The sequence below is a fragment of the Symphodus melops genome (genome assembly GCF_947650265.1).
Source record: "Symphodus melops genome assembly, chromosome: 7".
In the NCBI taxonomy this organism is placed as follows: Eukaryota; Metazoa; Chordata; class Actinopteri; order Labriformes; family Labridae; genus Symphodus; species Symphodus melops.
In genome coordinates, this window is record NC_136697.1 from 6369458 (window position 1) to 6390576 (window position 21119).

Consider the following 21119-nt stretch of genomic DNA (forward strand, 5'->3'; position numbering starts at 1 on the left):
TGTCATTTCTCACAGATGGTTATCAGGGATGCATTTCTTAGTTCTTTATTTTGATGCTAACACATATATTGGAAAATTCCCTTAAGTAGCTAACGTAATTAGCACTGCATTGAGGTAATTTAACAATCTTTCTTATTTGACATACTTAACATCCTGACACTAAATACACCCATACTGAGGTATATATTCCCTAAACTCTGTACAGAAAACTAAAGAAACTGCTGACTCATGCTAGTCTGCTCAGCTCTGATGTAACTAAATAAACGGTCAATGCTGTGATCCAGTGACACTGCATGACTCTTGACTCACTGTTCGTATCCCTCTGCTGCTTTGTTTTGGGTGGTGGAGTACGTGTGCACGTTTGTCCTTCGCTCTTTGATGCTTCTATCTCTTGAACTGAAAAGCAGCAAATAATCAGATTCAATGAAGGCCTGGAGCGCTGAAGTCTCGAGCCCAAGACCGGACACACAACACCAGTCCGTAACTTTAGACACAAAGAAAGTGTGAATTCTACATTCAAATGCTGATTATACATTTGACTCAATAAATACATCATATTTACTTTGTTCTTTAAAATTTTAATTTGGAAGGAATTTAATATACTCTTCTTCAGTGAAGGCCTGTTATTCTGCTTGAGGGGAGGGGGAAGCGGCACTATAGCGCCCTCTATCGACCGGCCAACCACTGACAATATCTTTGAAGGCTTTCAACAGTGGGGAGGGGGGGGCGCTATGAACAATGATAGCTGATATCCTCAAACTCATTCAGTCTGACTCTTTTTTTTCCTCTTTTTTTTTCCAAAATGTAAATCAATTACAGGCCTACATCCCACTGTTAAAAAAACAACACATTTAGGAGTGTAATAGAAGCAGCAATTTAATGTCAGTAGCTACATTTTCCCTGACGTCCTGACCCCTGACTTGTTCCTTCTGCAGTGAAACAGCATCTTAATATGAGAGGTGGGAAAGTGTAAAGCAGCATGGGGTGGTGAAAACCTGCTTATTTACCATTTGAGTGGAAAAGCCGGAGGGCACAAGTCTCCTCTGTTGTTTTAAGTACAGATGAGTGAGTCTAAATAGGTGCAGTCGTTAGCGGGAGAGAGGGGAAAGTAGCAGGGATTTGTGTTTGTTTGCTTAGCAGAAGTCTCCTGCGTAGTGGCCCAGCGCTCGTGCCAAAAGAGACGGCTTTCTACTACTGTAAACAGGAAGACTTTGAATCCAGCTTCACCTTCTGAGCTCCGTCTTGATTTCAAGATGTGAGCCTGCAGTGAGCTAAACAACCTTTTGCCACCTTTTAAACAAGGGGAAAAGAAAGTGTAAGTTTTCCTCACAGGTTCTCCCTGAATGATGTTTTATTAAAGAAACAAAAACAGATGCTTTTAAAGTAAAGAAAGGCAACATTTCTCCTCCTGTGTAAATACAGTCTGGACGTGGAGCCCTGGAAATGTGTTTGTGTACCTTTCTGGTGGAGAGTGTGGACGGGCAGCAGTCTCCTCCGTCATACTGGCAGTAAGCCCGGTTGTTGATGGTGTCACACCAGCCGTCCCCTCCAAAAGGCTAGACACAGTTATAAACAAGAAACATAATGTAAATGTCCTTCCCAAGAAAAGATAATTTTACCTCACAAGTATAAAAGGTGGGGATGGCCAACATTTTAACATGATTCAGAGTTTTCCCAGAAAGCAGATTTTCAATAAGTGGCATAAATTGACATTGTTTGTATGAAATGTCCAAGAAGCAAATCAAAATAAACACTTGTGTAAAATAATCCAAGTCTTAACCAGGTGAGTAATACTCCAGCTTCAGATGCATGCTCGTTTGACAAAGCTTAGGCAGCAGGGTGGCCTTTGAGAACAAGCGAGTCTTCAAATCATTGCATAAACAAAGCTTTGTCATCTGTTTGTTAAAGTTCACATGCACAATATTAAAACAAAATGTACAGAAATCAATCCGTCAGATTTTCAGTGTCAGTGTTGTAGTTAAGACTAACGGAGACCAAGACATGCTAGAGACCAGAGTGCTCCGAGAACGACACAAAACAATAAGAGATCCAGACAGAACCAAGAGCAAGACTATAAATATCACTGAAAACTAATGCAGATTATAGATAATAAATAACCTTGTGTGCAGTGAGCGTGTCACTCACTGTAACACCGGGAAGGTTGAGGCTATAGCCGGGGGATAAAAATCAAATTTTGAATAAATTAAGGTGAATTGTTCTTTTAGAAAAAGAAAAAGAAATCATGGTTTCAATCATGTTTGACTAAACTCTTTGCATGACAAATGTTTGATTTATACAGTAATGTAACCATTTAATACATACTTAAAAGCCCATGTTACCAAATATACAATATATATAGATTTCGGAATGGAAATCATTTTATTTCAGGCTTGTCTTGGTCTCGGACTGGGCACCATGCCTAACACCTGCAGTGGGTTGCGATTGAGGGGGTGAACAGGGCATCTACTTTTTTACCGCCGGGTTTTGTGCTGAGCCCCTTACTGTTGTCCCTCTACACCAATGACTGCAAACCCTCCCACAAGACCAACTCTACCATGAAGTTTGCAGACGACACCATTGTGGTTCGAATCACCAACAATGAGTCAGCCTACAGTCCAGAGCAGATAGAGAGAATGATCCTCAATGTGCTGAAGACCAAGGAGACGATCCTCAACTTCAGGAGGCTTGAAGCCCAATGTCTTCCGCCCCATAAACATTAACGGCAAGATAGTGCAGGTCATGCAGAGCTTCAAGGACCTTGGTGTCCACATCAGCCAGGACGCGACTTGGACCATTATCATCGCAGTGATGGCCAAGAAAGGACTCCAGAGGTTCTACTTCCTGAGGTGCCTGAAGAAAGCACGACAACCACGACAGCTGCTGGTGAACTTCTACAGGTCAGCCATCGAGTCTGTCATCACCGGCTGTATCGTAGCGTGGTACTCTGGCTGCAGCCAAGAAACAAGAAGTCTCTCCAGCTCATCAGCAACCGTCACTTTCAAGTCCGTTGCATAATGTATATTCTATTCTATTATTTGACTTTATTTCTGTACATTAATAATAGGGATAGTATTTGCATATTTGTAGGCATAATATTTGTATATTTTGAATATTTGGATTAAGTTTTTGATTTTTCATAATTTCTGATGAGTTTCTGATGTGAGGCTTGCTCCATTGCACTTGTACAGTGACAACAAAGATATCTTAATGTCACAGTAGGAATGAGCCAAAGAACCAATCACTTTTCTATGGTCGTTCACCTTGAAATTTCAAGATGGTAAAAGCGAGAAGGTGGTGTTCAAGAAGACGTTGTACCCTGATGTTTGAGGTCCTTTAACTGATGGACCTTATGTTCAGAGTCTGTCCTGCATTATAGCAGGGATTGATTCAAACACATTTAATGTCATGTACTGATCAACGACACATTTGTTCAACAGTAGAAGTTTTGTTTTTTTGTTTGTAGACTTTGTGAAGAGATGGAGTCGAAATTCATTTTGACATTCAGAGAAAACCACTTGACATACGGTTATAAAGAACAACATCTGATGCACCTGATTTGAATTATTTTTATTAGAACAAAGATATATCGAAAGGACAGCTCATAGTTGCAATTTAAGACTGCTCAGAAATGGTTTACCTTGTGTTTAAAACTTATTACGTTTTTTTACAGCCCTCTGGCTACTGGGGGGGGGGGTGTTTGGAGAAAGTATGAATACCGATATTCTAAGTATCCTAAATTCCACAAATGTGCGTGCCACCCCAAAGACGTCATGATAAAAAGCCTTTTTAATGTTTTTGACCTTGCCTTTGAGGGCATACTTTTGTGCCAACAATACGAACAACTGAGTGCCAAAGATACTTTTGGCTTTCTCTGTAAGGCTGATGGAGTCCTTTCAAATACTCAGTCTTCTACTGAACCTGCGCAGGGGGAGAGAGCAGCTGCAGAGAAGATTTCTGCAGTTTTCTCTTCACTTCAAAGAGCTTCCTATTTGACGAATCCCTTTGCCTTTCCCAACTTAACTGGCCCAGCATTAATAAATCTATTTAATCGTCCTGTTGCGGAGTAAATACTTTACCAGTGATAGCACCAGATGCTTCAACCAAATAACTACATTCATGTAGCTGTGAATTGCCTTTATAGTCCGGGGCAGTCAGTCATGCATTGTAAAAGACAAGCTAAGCCTGCTGTCAGATTCATTTGAATCCTAAAGATTCCCATAAGTGTCCTTTAATGTGGGGTTGATCTCCATTTTACAAACAGCTCCTGTATTTTTCAAGATGTTTAACATGAGCAGACCCCACACTTTGTCCACAGGAGGTTAATGTGGAGGTCAGAGCTCATGTTGAGGTTAATGATTATTTACATTCCCTTCCAGGCAGCCTCCTAACAGAAAGGCACAGTATAAAAACAGGTAGAGCCGGCTGTGCACGAGTCCCGAGTGGAAATAAAAAGGTCAACCGGTATGTGTAGTTCCTTGTTACAGTAACTTCTTTGAAAGTAGTCTAAAAGAGACATGGAAAGCAGCAGCAGTCAACCCTTCAACTCACTAACATAAATACTGCACCTCTAACTGTAGCTTTCGCTTTTTCTTTGCTGTCATCAGCGGGCAGCCAAAACTCCTCACAAGAACATTATAAAACACATATGAATGTGAGCAAACGCTCTTCTGTGAAGCAGTAATTCATTGAGTTTTTACTTCCTACCAAGTATCTGTATCAATTCTTTTAATAACAGGAATTTTTTCAGATCCTCTCCAACTGCTTTCCCAGAACTCGCTGAAAACGTTTGTTTTTCAGGAGCGTGGGCTTTGACGCTCGCTCTTCTCTATCTGACGCAACGTTTTTGAGCGGACGACATCTGGAGCTTTCAGGGGAGGTCGGACGTGTGGGTACATGGTTGGTGGTTTTCATTTGGGTCCACCATAGTGTCCAAATTATTATTGGATTTAAGCATATATAAGCTGTTAATGAATCAATAGGTTATTTTTTTTAATGTTCCTGTTGGTTGAGAAAACCAGTTTCCTGTTTGACCAAATTTTTCAGTCGTTTGCATCCGACTGGACTGACTTTGGACGACTTGTGATGGCAAACGAAGCACAGCAACACGTAGTAACCCCGACTTTAATCCCTCTCTTTGGTGTGTCATGTTCCAAAAATGCAGCTGTAACCTGCGTTTCTCCTAATCCCTTACCTTTAAAGAGGAAGCCTGTTTTCTTTGTACAGCTTTAAGAAACCGTTTACCTGCCAAATTCTGTGAATAAACAGATGACTTAAGTGCTCATAAACACATGATTGAAGGTTAGAGCCCACTGCCAAATTTTCCTCTTCCACATTAAAACGTGATATGTAAACTTCTCACCTGCTTCCTTTTGCCACCAGCAGATCCTCCCAAAGGATGAATGTTTTTAAGCTTCTTCTGGTCATCTGTTACTCAGGGAATTTTCTCTGTTGTCATCCAGGCGTTTACCTGTTTGTAAATTTACCTTAATCATTCATCCCCTCTACTGAGAAGCCAGTATGCTACTAATTAGCATGCTAATAAGTGAATGGGGAACGGTGAATATTGTGGTCGTAATTTAAGTGTCAGCAACAGTCTTATTCTAAGGGTCTTTAAAATCAGGATTCCTGGACATCAAGTCCAAGTGTCTTCTCTTCTTTAGAGTCAGTCTAACTCACACAGTTAGGTACATGGATATTTGTTTGTCACAACCCAGAGGCTTTCATTGTGAACAAATAGGTCGATAGCCTTTTATTCCCTGATCTACAGTATGCAGCGTAATCTCTAAACCCACTTAGCGGTCAGTGGACGGAGATTTAGACTCTTGGGATGCACGATCCATTTTTCAGGTCTAAGGGAGAATGCATTGGATATCCCACTAACTGATATCAGATATGTGGGCCACGACTTTTCCATGAACAGGATGCTGCCTGAGATTCATGGAAGGCCATTGAGTTTCCATGGTTATATTAAATGGGTGAGTTTTACCTTTTTAGTTCTACACAAAGAATGTTTTCCTGCATTCAGCGGTAGCCCAATCTTGATTGGTCAATAATACTATGAGTACAATGAGACCCCTGAAAGCTTCCTACGACAGAAGTAATGTCCCATACTGACAGATGCAGCATCCCCGTGCAGATGTGTTGTTACAGAAATGCAGACTAATGAAGCAAGACAGGAACATGTTTGAAATGTGTACCATGCTGTGGCCTGAGAAAAACGTACAGTGGAGCAGCGGGGTTTATCGACACATGATGCTGTATGGAAATAATTGATATTTGCTGACGGTCCAGTACATCATATGTAAGTCGGAGATGTGACTCAAATGCACTAGTGAGTGTTTCTGAAAGCACTGCTGGGAATACCCATCTGCCTACAGGAGCAGAGTCAGGGGTGTGATGGTTCAGGACTTTAATCAGTCCTTGAACAGCTCCACTTAGGATGCCTGGAGACTCCCAGCCTAAAGTTCAACGATATTTGCCTGAGTTACTTTCTGAATAACTAAGAAGCTATTTCAGTGTATTAACCCCAAGACTGACCAGAGACTCCAGGGGTGACCCAGACGACTTGATTCACTGAATATCTTGTGAACCCTGCAGGATTCCACCAGAACCTCAGGAAGTTTTGCCTGGTACAGCGTGAATCTATACTCAAAGTTCCTCTCACAGCGTTCAGGCTGTATGTAATCTGCAGATCTATCCCCTGTAAATCAGTCTTTTAAAAATACATGTTTATGATGTGATTTTCAGCAGACTGATTCAGCTTTTCTCAGTTTCATCTCACCATTTAAACTTAGTAAAACACACATCCTCTTTGGCTTTTCTGTCTGGTTTACAAAGCACGCAATTCAAGTGCAGCTAGTGACACACACACACAAATACGCACACGCACGCACACACCCATCCGCTAAATTCAGGGAGTGATGCAGCTTTTTTTTTTTTTTTTCAACAATGAATTGAATTTAGATTTTCAAAAGACCATTTCCTAAGTTAAAGGTGAGTTTAGATTGGTCTAAGTGCTATTGTTATTGGAACTGTAGAATCGTACTGTAGTAATGAGTAAAGCTTATGGTGAAGAACATTGAAGATGTGCTGTTAAGAGGTATGGAGCTGTAGTTTGATGCAGAATGCAAATTTTCCCTCAGCAGAGCCCTGGGTTTGAACCCGCTTTACTTTAATCCTTTTTTACGAAAATCTACCAAAAATAAAAGTCTGACGTTTTGCAAATGCATTCATAATTGTATTTGTTTTTAATGCCACTATTGCTAATCTGTCATTTATTATGGGTTAAAAGCTTCACCTGTTCAGGACTCATTGATTGCACTTTGGATGTTGATATGTGTAATGTGTGTGTGTTGTGTTGTGTTGTGTGTGTGTGTGTGTGTGTGTGTGTGTGTGTGTGTGTGTGTGTGTGTGTGTGTGTGTGTGTGTGTGTGTGTGTGTGTGTGTGTGTGTGTGTGTGTGTGTTTAATTCCTTCAATCCAAATCTAACAGGAAACTCTTGACCTTTCAGAACAAGCAGGGACCTTTGAGGACATTCACTAAACCTATCCTTCATTTGCCTTAAAGCCTGTCATTAAAGTGAAGCATGAGTCCATGAACTGAATGGACTTGTTGTTGTTGCTGCACACTCTTTTCACATTCCTTTTACTTTTTGGTCTGATAAAAGATTTGTTCTGACAGATCTTTAAGAAAGTGTGGAAGTAGATCAGCGCTCCGATGTGACTTTCACACTAATTGTCAGCTGGGCTTTTTGTAAAAGAACGGAAAGAGAGGCAGAGTGAGAAAACTGAGGCTGTAATGGCATCTGGATGAGATCTGGCACGGAGCATATGCAGCACATGTGGTCCGGTATAATTTACAGTGTTGTCAAGGAGGAGTGGGTTATAAGCAACTGTTTTGCTTAGCAACATTCACGGGAAGGTGGAAGGGGAAAATGTAGCGCTGGCAGGTTGAGGGAATATTTTAATACCGTGAGACATCAACAGTTTATGTGTTCCATTGGTTGTTCCAGACTTTTCTGAGCGCTACAGATGAATGCCAAATAAAATCTACCTGGCTAAATGGTTTTATATGATTTACAATCATAAAAAGCATACATCTCAGTAGGAATAGACATTCAATTGCAGGTTAAACAACTTTTATTAATCCAAGAATTTCAAAAGTCTTTAGCTCTGCTCCCTATCAAAGATGTCAGTCCGAAAAAACAAAAATCAAATCATCAACATATTTATTTATAGGAAACTTATTTGTGTTTCATTTCTGGAGAAGTGATTGTTGTGATTTCTTTGAGGGAGACTATGAGGGATTATGACTGAGGATACAGTATTGCATACCTGGGTATTGATTCTTCTGAAGGCTGGCATGTGTTCAGTAAAATTCAAGGTAACCTGCCAGTTTGTTTTATGACTTTTAAGAAGAGTAGATTAGGTGGGGATGGTAACACCATGCCTTAAATCACCTACATAAAACTAATCAGAGTTGTGTTAATTTCCCTGATCTGACGCTCGGACTGTGACATCATAGGACGTGCCCATCCACAAGCCCCACTAGAGCGCTGCTGATTATTGAACAGGTGTTCTGATGCTGTTATCATCGTTTCAAAAGTCATGTGTATATGAAACCCAAACCACACTTTCTCAATGACATAACTGTTCCCTCTCATTGAACATCATTAAAGATTGTTGATGAAACTCCTGGAAAGCTACAAACTTCTCACTGAAGACTCAGCCCAGACTTTGGTACGCCACCCTGACTCATGGTGCAATGATTTTATTTTCGTTTTTTTTTTTTTTTTTTTTGTACCATGGCTTTAAAATAGCGTAATGGTTTCCATCAGTGGATGGATTTTGTTCAGTTGAGATTCTGACAATTCACTGCTCTTTTGTTGAACACCTTTTAAGACATAACACGTTTCATTCTCAGGCACTGAAGATCATTCAGTTTGAATAGTGTGATGAGATATTTTTGAACACTCTTGAATGAAAGAAGCTGAGATTACTATTAGACGTATTGTATAATTGACTGATTGATTTGATTTAATCAATTTAATTGCAACATTAAATTAAAGACGAGCTACAAAGATTCAAACATCTGCTACAATAATCAAACACCATGTGAATATTCAGAGGCCTTCGTCATACTTCGATCTGTGTTACTTCTTGAAACATGGCAGAACATGTGGGGGTCGTTTTATATTCGGGGTTTAGACTTTTAAATAAAAATTTACAAAGACAGACCAAGCCACTTATCGCTAAAGGAGTAGTAAATATATCCCAGTGACAGAGATTAGCCGTGGCTCACAGCTGCAGTACCAGGGGGAGACGCTGTGTTTGTCCATAACAAATTGGCTAAAAATGATGTGGCAAAAGAGCCACAGATTGGATTTGAACCTGGGTCACCCATGCTGAGGACTACTGCCTCTGCACAGAGAGCGCACCATCTAACCACTAGCCCACCTGTGCCTCTAAACATGCTCATCTCTTGTCTAATGTTGAATAGCTAAAAGCTTATGACCTGTCTGAGACAAACATCTATTTAAAAATAGATTATAAATATTTTGTCATATCTAATATATGTACGTGTCCAGTGAATCTCCTTCAGTTACCTCGTCAATAAACAGATCACTTAATCAAGGTCTCTGTAAAACAAAGTCTGCCAGCACACATTGAGAGAGATTTACAAGCCTTGTGTCAGTCTCAATATTAATATGAAAAATGATTAATTTATGTTTTCCTTTATCTGCTAATCTATGAGGCTTGGCAGGTGAAAACAAAAACATTGCCAATGCCAAGACCCTTAAAAAAGAAGTACTTTGGACAGCTCTGAAAGGAACTCTAGTCGAGAAGTGTTAGATTATTAATATCTGCCTGGGATTTGTCATCACTTCATGTGAAGCCCATTGCACACTGGCTCTGGTATCTTTATTAGTGATGACAACAATGATAGAGCATGTTTTGCTTCAGGTTCAATATTACTGGAAACTCCTGGCTGAGGCTTTAAATTTGATGTGGTCGTGCCCAAAAATGGTGTAATTGTTTTGAGGATTAAGTATTCCCTATCTCAGTATTCGTAAAATGTCTTTGATATTAACATCAGAATAACGGCAAACTGAAAATCCTCCCTACCTTGATGCTTTGAACATAAGCACTTATTGAACTTGTTAGGTAAAAAACAGTATTACATGATAACCTTATGAAAGTGGAGCAGCAGGTATGGAAACACTGTGTTCACGAGGCTAAAGTTACACTACATTGATGATACTGTAACGCTGTCGGCTTGAAAGAGCAATCGAGGACACCTGTGTACCATTAAAAAGACATGTGATGCTGCAGGTAGAAAGGTTGCTGGGAAACAATTACAACACAGTATAGCAACATTCTCCTGTGTTGATATGCCGATACATGGATGACATTGAGTTTTGTTTATATCATCAAGCTGATATCATCAATACACATTTAACTTAATTTTCATAAAGTTTCATAAAATTAAGTTTTTCAGTTTTACAGTCTGTTGAGTATTTCTCACCTGAAGTCAGCAGGATAAGTCGTAAGTTGATGGAAATAGAGATGGAGGGGTTGTGATTAATTTCAATTCAACCATTAAGTGCTTTATATTCTGAAGTTGCTCCATGACTTCCTTTGTTGGTTTAAATATCTATATTATTACAGCAATGCAAACTGTATTGTGCAGAGCCCCCCAAGGATCAGCTTAGACGAATATATAAACCTGTGTGTTAATCCATGCACATACTTAACAAATCTGTTTTCATGGTTTAAAATCTGGGCTCACACATTAGCATATTAATGGCGGGGATTTGCAAACTGTGGACTCAGACTAACTAAGGGTATAAATTAATTAACTGTGGGCTTGGATTTTTAAACCGTGGGCATGGATTTGTAGACTGTGGGCATGGATTTGTAGACTGTGGGCATGGATTTGTAGACTGTGGGCATGGATTTGTAGACTGTGGGCATGGATTTGTAGACTGTGGGCATGGATTTGTAGATTGTGGGCATGGATTTTTAAACTGTAGGCATGGATTTGTAAACTGTAGGCATGGATTTGTAAACTGTGGGCATGGATTTGTAAACTGTGGGCATGGATTTGTAGACTGTGGGCATGGATTTGTAGACTGTGGGCATGGATTTGTAGATTGTGGGCATGGATTTTTAAACTGTAGGCATGGATTTGTAAACTGTGGGCATGGATTTGTAAACTGTGGGCATGGATTTGTAAACTGTGGGTATGGATATGGAAACTGTGGGCATGTATTTGTAAACTGTGGGCATGGATTTGTAGACTGTGGGCATGTATTTGTAAACTGTGGGCATGGATTTGTAAAGTGTGGGCATGGATTTGTAAAGTGTGGGCATGGATTTGTAAAGTGTGGGCATGGATTTGTAAAGTGTGGGCATGGATTTGTAAACTGTGGGCATGGATTTTTAAAATGTGGGCACTGACTTGTAAACTTTGAGAATGGATTTTTTAACTGCGAGTACAGATTGGTAAAATGTTGGCATAGTTTGTGTATCCTGTGGGCTTGTAATTGTGAAATTTGCTCACGGTGAGTTAATTAGTTGCATGGAATATAATTAAAAATATATTTATGTAATTTCTGTTTGTATATTGTTTCATGAATTGTCTGTCCAGCAATTTCCTAGTATCGGAGATAAATTTCTCCCTATAGGGAGACGAATGAAGGAACCTTGAGCTTAACAGGGACTCGTTCACACAAGTTAGTCAGACAACTTCTCAAGGATTACAATCATTTCTTTGTCGATCTCATCCACAGCAACTGACACTGCCAATTTCATAGCTGTAAAAGCATTTCCTATTGAGCTAAATTCATATCCTTGCGCTGCGTCTGAGCCAAACCATAAAGGAGATGTGTCAGTCAGAGGGATTGTGTGAAAGATAAAAACTTGCCCTCAGTCAGGACATGAGAGTAGAACAGACACATTGCTCAGGACACAGACACACATGAAAGATCTCTTGGTCTGCTGAACTACAACAAATGCACATTAATTACGTAAAGTGTGCCTTTCTTTTGGAGTGGTGCTCCGTTGCATTGGGTGGCAGGCGCCCACTCCAAAGGAATGAACATGCATCCATCACTAAGTTCAATCTATTGATTTACTCTGCTTACTGAACTGAATACATCCGATCTGTGGCAGTAAGGAAAATAATCATACCTTAGATTTTTTTCAGTCATGGCTGAAATGGGCAGTCACTTAACAGTTTTATGAACCCTGGACTGATATCTGTATGAAAGTATGAGCACTTACTCCTGTGTTGGATTCAGGAGAGCTTGGCTGTTTGGACTCTTACCTCACATGACTGAATGCAGTGGATGTGTCGAGGGTCAGGGTACCACTTCATCATCCCCGTGCAGACTATACTCTGGAAAACAAAGCACAATAGTTGAGCAATGCAGTCAAAGGAGCTGAATAACACTGTGTTCGCCATGAAAAACAAGATGACACTCAGTCACAAAATCGTCTGTCTGAGGTTCCATTTTATACAGTTGAGGTATTTGAAGTGAGACCATGGATTCAAAATAAACATTCAGTGGTTATTCTTTAGCTAAGATGACAGCTTGCTCATTAGTCACACCAGTGATTTTCCCAAGGAAGATGTGGGTGACACATAAAACTCCTGTACCAACCCATAAACCTTGCAGTAGGTGTCGTAGCCCACATCATCAAATTTGTCTCTGAAGGGAAAAAAAAGCATTCTGGTGCAAATATTCCTGAAATGTTTCAGCTACCTTGTTGAAATGCAATGTTGTTTTGTTTGACAGATTTAATAGTTTCTTAAATTCTTTCCCTGTAATCCAGTCTGAATCCAACCCCCTGCTGGGATCAGGGTGATCACAGTTGAGGTGTGGAAGTTCTTCTCCTGATCTCATTCGATTATGTAACCCTTTTTTCTTTTGAAATAACCCCATTTGAAGATTGAATAAAAATGGTGATATTTAATTCAATCCGATAGATTTAATAATGTTGGATTACCTTTGAACCACTGGTCTTTGGTAATACAAATGTGTGTGTAAATTGATGTGTAAGTGTGTTAGCTGTCTGCTGACTTTTCCCTAGTCAGTCACAGGGCAGACATATAGAGACAAACAGGCAGCCACACTCACATCCATATATACGGACAATTTAGAGTCACTATTTGACCTAACAAGCATCTCTTTGGAAAGTGGGAGGAAGCTGGAGTTCCAACAACTGCACCACCGTGCAGCCGGGATTGATCCAATCCAATACAAACATTTTTGAGATTATGTTTTCTTCCCATTTACTTGACCCGGGAATTTAAACAGAGGTCAACAGAGAGCTGACTGACTTACAAACATGGACAAAGACAGTGGATGGATTCCCCCCTGTGATCTCCTGTGTAAGCCTACATCAGCCAGAGAGACCTGGGCCTGAAGTATTTGAGATAAGAACATGCAAAAAGAACTCTGTCAGTGTAAGAGATATGGCGTAAGTAACCAGTTATCCTTCCAACTATTTGACCTTGGCAAGGTTAGATTAACCGGCTGACTGTCAAGGACTGACCGACCACCCAAAAGTACAGTGAAACTGGAACAGTGTTAACGTAGAAGCGATTCTTGAGTTATGATATTGGGTCATGCTCTCTATATCCAACCAAAGATCTGACATTCCTAAAAGTTTGTCCATGGAGGTTTGTGTACACTGTGAGTTTTCTGAAGGGCTTGACGTCAGCTGGAACCTTTACTCTCACTATCTGCATCTGAGTTCCAGTGATACAAAAACACTCGAACGATAGCCCACTCATACTGACACAAACATGATGTGGATTCTGACGTGCGATTAGCGGGTAGAGCTGGGAATTAGGGAATGATCTTTTCCTAGAAATTTGTGAAAGATAATACCCTGCCAACATTTCTGTCAAAAACACGTTATGAAACACATTTGAAACACTAGAAACTCTCTGCTGCAGTTTATACTCTGTGTTGTTCGAGACTTCTGAACTCGTCTCAGAAAATGTTTTGTTTGTTTTTCAGCTAACTGGATTACCACAAATAACGACAATGCAATATATTCTGTCCTATAGGGTAGAAAACATGAACCTGTAGAATCCAAAGAAAACACCTGAATCCAGAAACATTGATCTTCGACCTTTATTAGGAAGAGATTAAAATGATCTCACCACCACTGACTGATTATTTTTGATGAGACTGAAAAATGTTGATGCTGTAATGCAGCTTGTGACAAAGTAGTTCTTTTTAGATGCTTCTTTGATATCACGTGTTTTAAATACATGATACAATAGATACAATCTCTATTTTTGATTATCCCCATAGAATCAAAAAGGAATTAATCTTAAAAAAAAAAAGATCTTCAGTCATTTTTAAACCCAAAGATGCAGCGAGCAAAAGAGAGGGAGAGAGCAGCAGCTATCTATTAAAATTCACGGGTTGGAAAAAAAAAAGTTTCTTAAGTTCTTTTGGCATCTAAGTTCTAAGGTTCTGGTGACAAAGTGTTGCCACTGTATTTGTGCAGTTTGCACTGTGAGTATCAGCCTGCATACAATTTGTGTTAGATAAAAAGAAGACATTGCCTAATATTGAATACTGTTCTTTGTTGCCGTGGTACCAGATTAAAAAACAGAGGAGGGAGACTTTCCCATACAACCTCTTTGAATACTGGAGCAAGATTGATGTCCACTCATTAGGTTCATTTATTTCAATTTAAATAATGATGGATAAACTGTTTCTGAAATTCAACCTGAAGTCAGGTCATCTTTGTGCAGAAACTGTCAGACTGTCCTTCAGTCGAACTTTTACTGTTACTGTACTCCTCCTTTCACTGGAGTTTTCTTTTAGACAGCAATCTGAACGACTACTTTTGACACTAATCTAAAGTAAGAAGATGTGACTTCTGTGGCATATACAGTACGTGAGGCAGAAGCTCCTCCATGTTTACTATATGTCGTCTGTCCCGCGAATGAACTCTGCGTACACTCATCAGTAAAGGTGAGTCAGTCTGGAGCGGTAGCTCGGTCTGCTCCATGCTGTTAAGACCACCAGATGTTTGGATGAGTTATTCATCCTGATGGATGTTTTTCTGCAATAATCTCAGTGCTGTTTGTCGGCGGATCAGCTTTCACAGAGTCCTGATCTGCTCGCATGGCAGCGAGTGAGCAAAACAACAACTGCTTTTTTAAGAAACCTGCCCAGAGTTTCCAAATGGTAGCAAAACTACAATCACTATAGCTCCAGGGCGGACATTTTAGCCAATCAGGAGATTTCATTTGAAACCACATGATGAAAAATGGAACTGCTCAGCAACAAGTCTAGCTGTGCAACCTGATCCAACAGCACCCACCCTCTAAACTCTGCATTTTATTCAACTGGGCATTTACAAGAACTGTGTATTTACATGTGTATCTCGAGTGCCAGTTTTTAAAGAAAACTATTGTATGACAAATGTGGATTGTTGAAAACTGGCTCTATTGTGATGCAAAGCTGCGCTTGAAGTAGGCTGCCAATAGTAGATTTTGTGAATTTTGATATCAAATATTAGCACAGTGGTCATGATAAAAGCCAAAACTCTGAAGACCTGACATTTCTTCACAAAATACGTACTACTATAAACAGCTTTGAAGCTGTGTTTTGAACAACATTGGAAGGAAACAAGGAAGAGCCATCCAAAGTTCTTTAGACTGAAAGTTAGAAGGGGTACTCCACTGCTTGACACTCTTGGGTTGCATAATGGGAAAATGAAAGTTTTTAAAGGAGAAATATTTATCTCTGGGTAGTCTAGTCCAAATTGAAAACCTTGGATAGAGTTTCTTCCCCCTGTCCACTGCTCTCTGGTGTCGATCTGCACACAGATTACCATGTCACAGACATGGAAGCTTCATAGTTTAGCCAGCTCTACATCCATCTTGATGTCTAACCTCTCTCTCTTTTTCAAAAGCATTTTAAGTCATCTAGTTTGAGAAGCTTTTAAGGTTAGGTAGAATCACTTCTATCTGAAACGGTTCACTTCCATGCTTCCATCGCTGCAACACCTGTTGGTTTGCTGTTTGCCCAGCTGTGGCTCAATGGGTAGAGTCCTCATCTCTCAAACTGATTCAATCCCCAGCTCCTGTGAGCAACAAGTCTGATGTGTTACAAATCTGATGTGTCTGCGGGTCACTGCTCCTGGCTCCTCAGGGATTAATAGTTAAAAAAAAACAAAACAAGGGGCATCCAAAACGGCCGTGCAGGCGTGCCTTGAAACTGCCTACCTTCTCTGGTCCAAACAAATCCAGATCATTGAGGACCAGAATGTTTCCTTAATGTCTGATGAAATACTGTAATAAAGTCCTTTTATGATTTAACTCAGTAGATGTCATACATGTTGTTCCTTTAAGCTTGAGACATACTAGGAACCAAAGTTAATCATATGATGTAGTTTTATTGTGTTTGCCCGTGCTGCTTCAGATCTCATTATATATTTTTTAACCTCTGTCTCCCAAGTCTCTAAACAGGATAGAAGTACTCGTCAGCACTTATGTAGGAAGAAAACTCTTGTCTTGGGTGGTAGTGGATAAATCTTAATGTGCATCTTCACAGCAGGGTTAGGCAGCTTTTACTAGTTCAACAGACTCAGAGAACTGAAGCTTCTCTACTAAATGTCAAAGACTTTCTTGGTGCGCCAGCAAAACGTCTAGTCAACACATTGTCTCCAGTCAGATAACAGATAACAGGATGTGTTTATTGCTTCACGGGGATAAATAAAGTTTAAAAAAAGAGAAGGAAGATCTGTTGTATCTTCTGCCCGTTATGTGTCAGTGTGGCAGGATTACAATTAAAAATGTGAAGGACTGCATTCCCCTTTGACAGCTGCTACTTTTAGTTTTGTTTAAATTCAGCTTCTACGAAAAGTTAAGAAGTAGCCTGTTATTTGTTTATTATTTTATAAATTGTGTGACTAGGTAGCATTCATTCTCATGACCAGCACAAAGGCCTGATAAAGAAGCTGCAGCACAAAAATAATCGTCATCATCTCTCCAAATTACGCATGTTTACGTCCCCTGATTTATATTTACATGACAACCAAGGAAAAACAGAGATATTGAGATACAGTACATGTGGGCACGTGCTCATACTGGGCACAATTCAATCGCTAAAAAGTAAAATCCTCGCCAGAACTTCCTGTCAGTGATCTGAACGCATCTTTCCCCTTAAATCGCTGCCAGACTGAAAGCTGATAAAAGTGTTGAGAGCTTTATGTATTTTCAATGTGACTGGGTCAATGATGCTGCTGTTTAGAAGGTGAAGGGCAAGAAATGCTTCATCATTCGGGGAGTGCTAATTAGCAACAACTAGCTGGTTAATGTTACTAAACAATAGTACCAGGATCACTGTCTGGAGGGGGCTGTAATGCTTTCTTTATTTTGCCTTTAAGAATCCTTTCTCGCCCTTCAGTGTGTAAAGTGTAAATATGACATGAAAGTTATGAATTGATGGCACAGAACAAAATAAGATTTAAGAGACCTCAGATGACTGAAATAATGTAGCAGTCGAAAAAGTTTTGGACGGAAGGAGTCTTACCTCGACTTTGGTGGGTAACATCCAGTGTTTTAAAGAGTCAGTTGTCGTGCCGTTGGGGAGGACAACAGGATCACGCAGATCCATGTCCAGAGCCACAATGCATGTTGGGAAGCAAGCAGCACCTGCAAGGAAAAAAACAGACATGACATGAAAGGATTAGTTAGTTTCAGCTCAGGTGGGGTTGTATGAGGTAGTTGTCATCGGTAAGTGCAACCGGAGAATGAAGTAAGTATGACAACCACCACTAACATCTATGTGCAGCTATGGGGCCAATAATATGTCATAAGTAAACTGAATGGCAACTGAGACAATGCAAAGGTTCAACATTACTTTCTAGGTCCACTAAGTGGCACTGGGGAACATACACTCATTATTGGTTGTGTGCATTTTTTATAATTACTTCCATCACTTTTGCAACCAATAGTCAAACTAAACTAAAAAAAAGAACAGTGGTAGATCAATGAAATGAAAGAATGAATTTGACACACATCATTTGAGCAGAATCAAGAGAACAGGAAGTAATCTACAAAGGGCGCGTAGAAATGAGCATTATTCAAAGACTGGCTTCAGATTCTTAAAGCGATACTTTACCCATTGAAACGTGAATCTGCAGTGACATTGGGTCATATATGTAGTAGAAATGTGTAATATGTTTTTATTTGGTGCCTTCTTGGCCGAGAAAAAGCAGAACATTTGAATCAAATACTACAACTCCCAGAATGCACAGCGCCACAGGCCACTCTCACTGATCCCACTGAACACCAGAGCGAGCCTTCAGGCTACAAGCTATAAGCTAACTTGTTTGATCCAGTGGTGATTTATTGTTTTGTACCAGGTTGTTTAATCCCAACAAGGACAAGAAGTAAGTTTTTACCACTTGCTGATTAGTCCTTTGGACGCGATGCAATGTTTATATTAGCTGCGGGTTCTGTAGCTTCAGTGAATGAAAACATGAGAAGTAGACTTGTAGTTCTTCCCTGCCAGCCTAAAATTCTTTACGTGACGCGATATGATGATTTTTGCGTCATAAAGAAAACTTTCAGGGAAAGAAAAACATTTTTCTCGTCTCAGGGCAAAATGAGGGCTGGAGTCACGACCATTCAACACTACCACCACGTTTCTAGTGATACAAAGCTTCATGCAAATGGGTGAAGTATCCCTTTAACAAGGTGACTACTTTCAGGGCTGTTTCCTTGACGGATGGACAATTTCCCCAAAATAAAGATCCACTCACCGACATCCATCCCCTGGTCGCAGCTGTACTCCACAGAGTTGAGATCAGGAGGAGGAGAGCAGGATCCCTTCAGTGTGGAGCACATGTTGAACTCTGCAGTCCATTTGCCATCCTTACTGCAGCGAATCTCACTCTGGAAAAACAACAGAGATAAAAATATTCATTGTGGTCATCGAGTTGCTATGTGATAAACATACATGCTTCAGTATCCCCAACACACTGTGCAGTGGTGATTTTAGAATCTGTTGGGGCCCTGAACAAAATTAATTGGGGACCCCATCTAATTAGCATTATGTCTGCTAACTCCCCAACACTCCTCTTACTGGCCTGGGGCCCCAAGCAGTTCCCTTGCCTGTTGACAAGCAGCTCCTCTGAAACTGTGATAGCAACAGTTTGGCAAGTATCCTAAATATACTCAGTCCTTGACGAGCAGAAAGTGACATCTGAATGCTTTCAGATGGATGACAACAGCACAAGAAAGTTCATACTTGGTGGCCTAAATCTAAAAGCAGATAAAAAACAAATCTTCTTCCCTGGCTACAGTATGATGTACAGACATCAGGCACATACGTCAAACATGATGCTGCTTTTCCTCTTAGAAGAACAGTCGCTGTAAAACAGTGTTCAGTGATTAAAGCTGCAGTCATGCAGCATCACTCACACTTTTTTTTTTGAATGTGTCGCTGCTGTTCAGCAACAATTCAGCTGTTTTTATGCAACATGTTTTTTCCATGTAAATGCCATGTAAATTCAAACCAGATCTCAATTAAGAAAAAGTCATTCCTGATTGACTCTCCCAGCAAGGGAAATGTGCACTCATGAATGGGATCAACCCAAACAAATAATTAAAACCAGAAAAAAACACAATGAATTTAAAACACTGGAAGAAAGTATTGATTAAAAAAAGATCGAGTTTAATGTCAAAAAATGTGTGTTAAACAGGTGAGTCTTTGGCTTGGATTTCAAAGTAGTTAGCACTGTCTTCAGTCTTAACTCTTCAGACAGTTTGTTCCACTCTATGTCCATGTTTAGTTTTCACTCAGGGAAAACCCATAGTCAAGAACCAGTGGACCTGAGAAGTCTGTCTGTGAGGTCTGTACTGGGTCTGGTGGTCTGACGGGTTACTAGGGCCTAACCCATTCGAGGATTTATGGACCAGTAGGAGAATTTGGAAGTTCATTGTGTGAGGTTTCTGGTAGCCAGAGCAGGGATCTGTGATTTGGAGTTATGTGCTGAGCTTATTTTGTGGTCCTTGTTTGAAACGTGGCAGCATCATTCTGTGTCTGCTGGAGCTGTCTGATTGCCGTCTTTGACAGACCATTGAATAATCCATTGCAGGAGTCAAGCCTGCTAAAGAGAGAGTCAGACCAGCATCTCCATTAATTCCTGTCTTTGCAGAAGTTATAAACAACAACTCCTTTGTTCGTGTTTACAGATGGTGTTGTGCCTGTCATTATTCTGAGAAAATAACTGTAGGCTACATTTGACCTAACTGATAAAGAGGATGAGAGTATTTCATATTAAACTGACAAATCTAACAAATGCTTGGTATGTAGCATAAACAAATTTCAACAGATTAACTTAACCCAGATTCATAATGTGTTTAACTCAAGAAGTTATTTTAAAACAAAGTAACTCACTCTAAAACATATATTGATTGTGAACTGTGATTGAAGCTGAGCTAGCATTATGTGGTCTCTCGGACCTCCACCGCAAAAGTAATTTTGAATCCTTCAAACTAGCTGTACAAGCCACATTGCAACTGAATTACAGGAAATAGTCTGTTAGCTAGTTAGTAGCATGTTAGCTGAGCGAGCACACCATCATGCAGTCTCTCTGACATCAATCGTTTTTTGCTTTTTGTACTACTGTAAGTTTCGCAGGCACATTGGATACATGATTCCTATAAGAATAAATAGACTTCCAGTTGACTTGTCTCTGTAAGTATATGTAAAACAAGTCGTTAGATAATTGGAAATAATACAACTCGGGGAAATTAAACAGTTGCAGTTGCACAAGTACACAATATAGTCATAAAGAAAAGAAAGCAATATGTGGAAGTGTGTCAATTATTTATAGAATGACATAACTTACACTTCAGCGATAAATAGGACTAAAGACAGAAACAATTATTTTGAATATGAAATAGGTTCAATTGTATGCATCCTCTAATAGATGAGTTAGTGTAAGGTGAATTAAATGCAACAGTTGTATAAATAAAATAAAGATGGAGAGGCAAATTCACAGTTATCAAACCTTTAACTGGATCCTGACATTTGCCTTTTTAGAATTATAAAACATATCAATATAAAGGAC

At 39.9% G+C, this 21119-nt stretch overlaps 1 protein-coding gene across 1 annotated transcript in view; it reads right to left on the bottom strand.

The window, feature by feature from the left end:
• Positions 1 to 21119, bottom strand: part of pappa2 (pappalysin 2) — an 83661-nt gene that overhangs the window by 4488 nt on the left and 58054 nt on the right. Inside the window, exons 23-26 of the mRNA XM_079347773.1 lie at positions 18804 to 18936; positions 17570 to 17691; positions 12328 to 12399; positions 1458 to 1556 (exon numbers count right to left, since the gene is read on the bottom strand). Coding sequence (XP_079203899.1) covers positions 1458 to 1556; positions 12328 to 12399; positions 17570 to 17691; positions 18804 to 18936 — 426 coding nt within the window. The remainder of the gene's footprint in view (positions 1 to 1457; positions 1557 to 12327; positions 12400 to 17569; positions 17692 to 18803; positions 18937 to 21119) is intronic.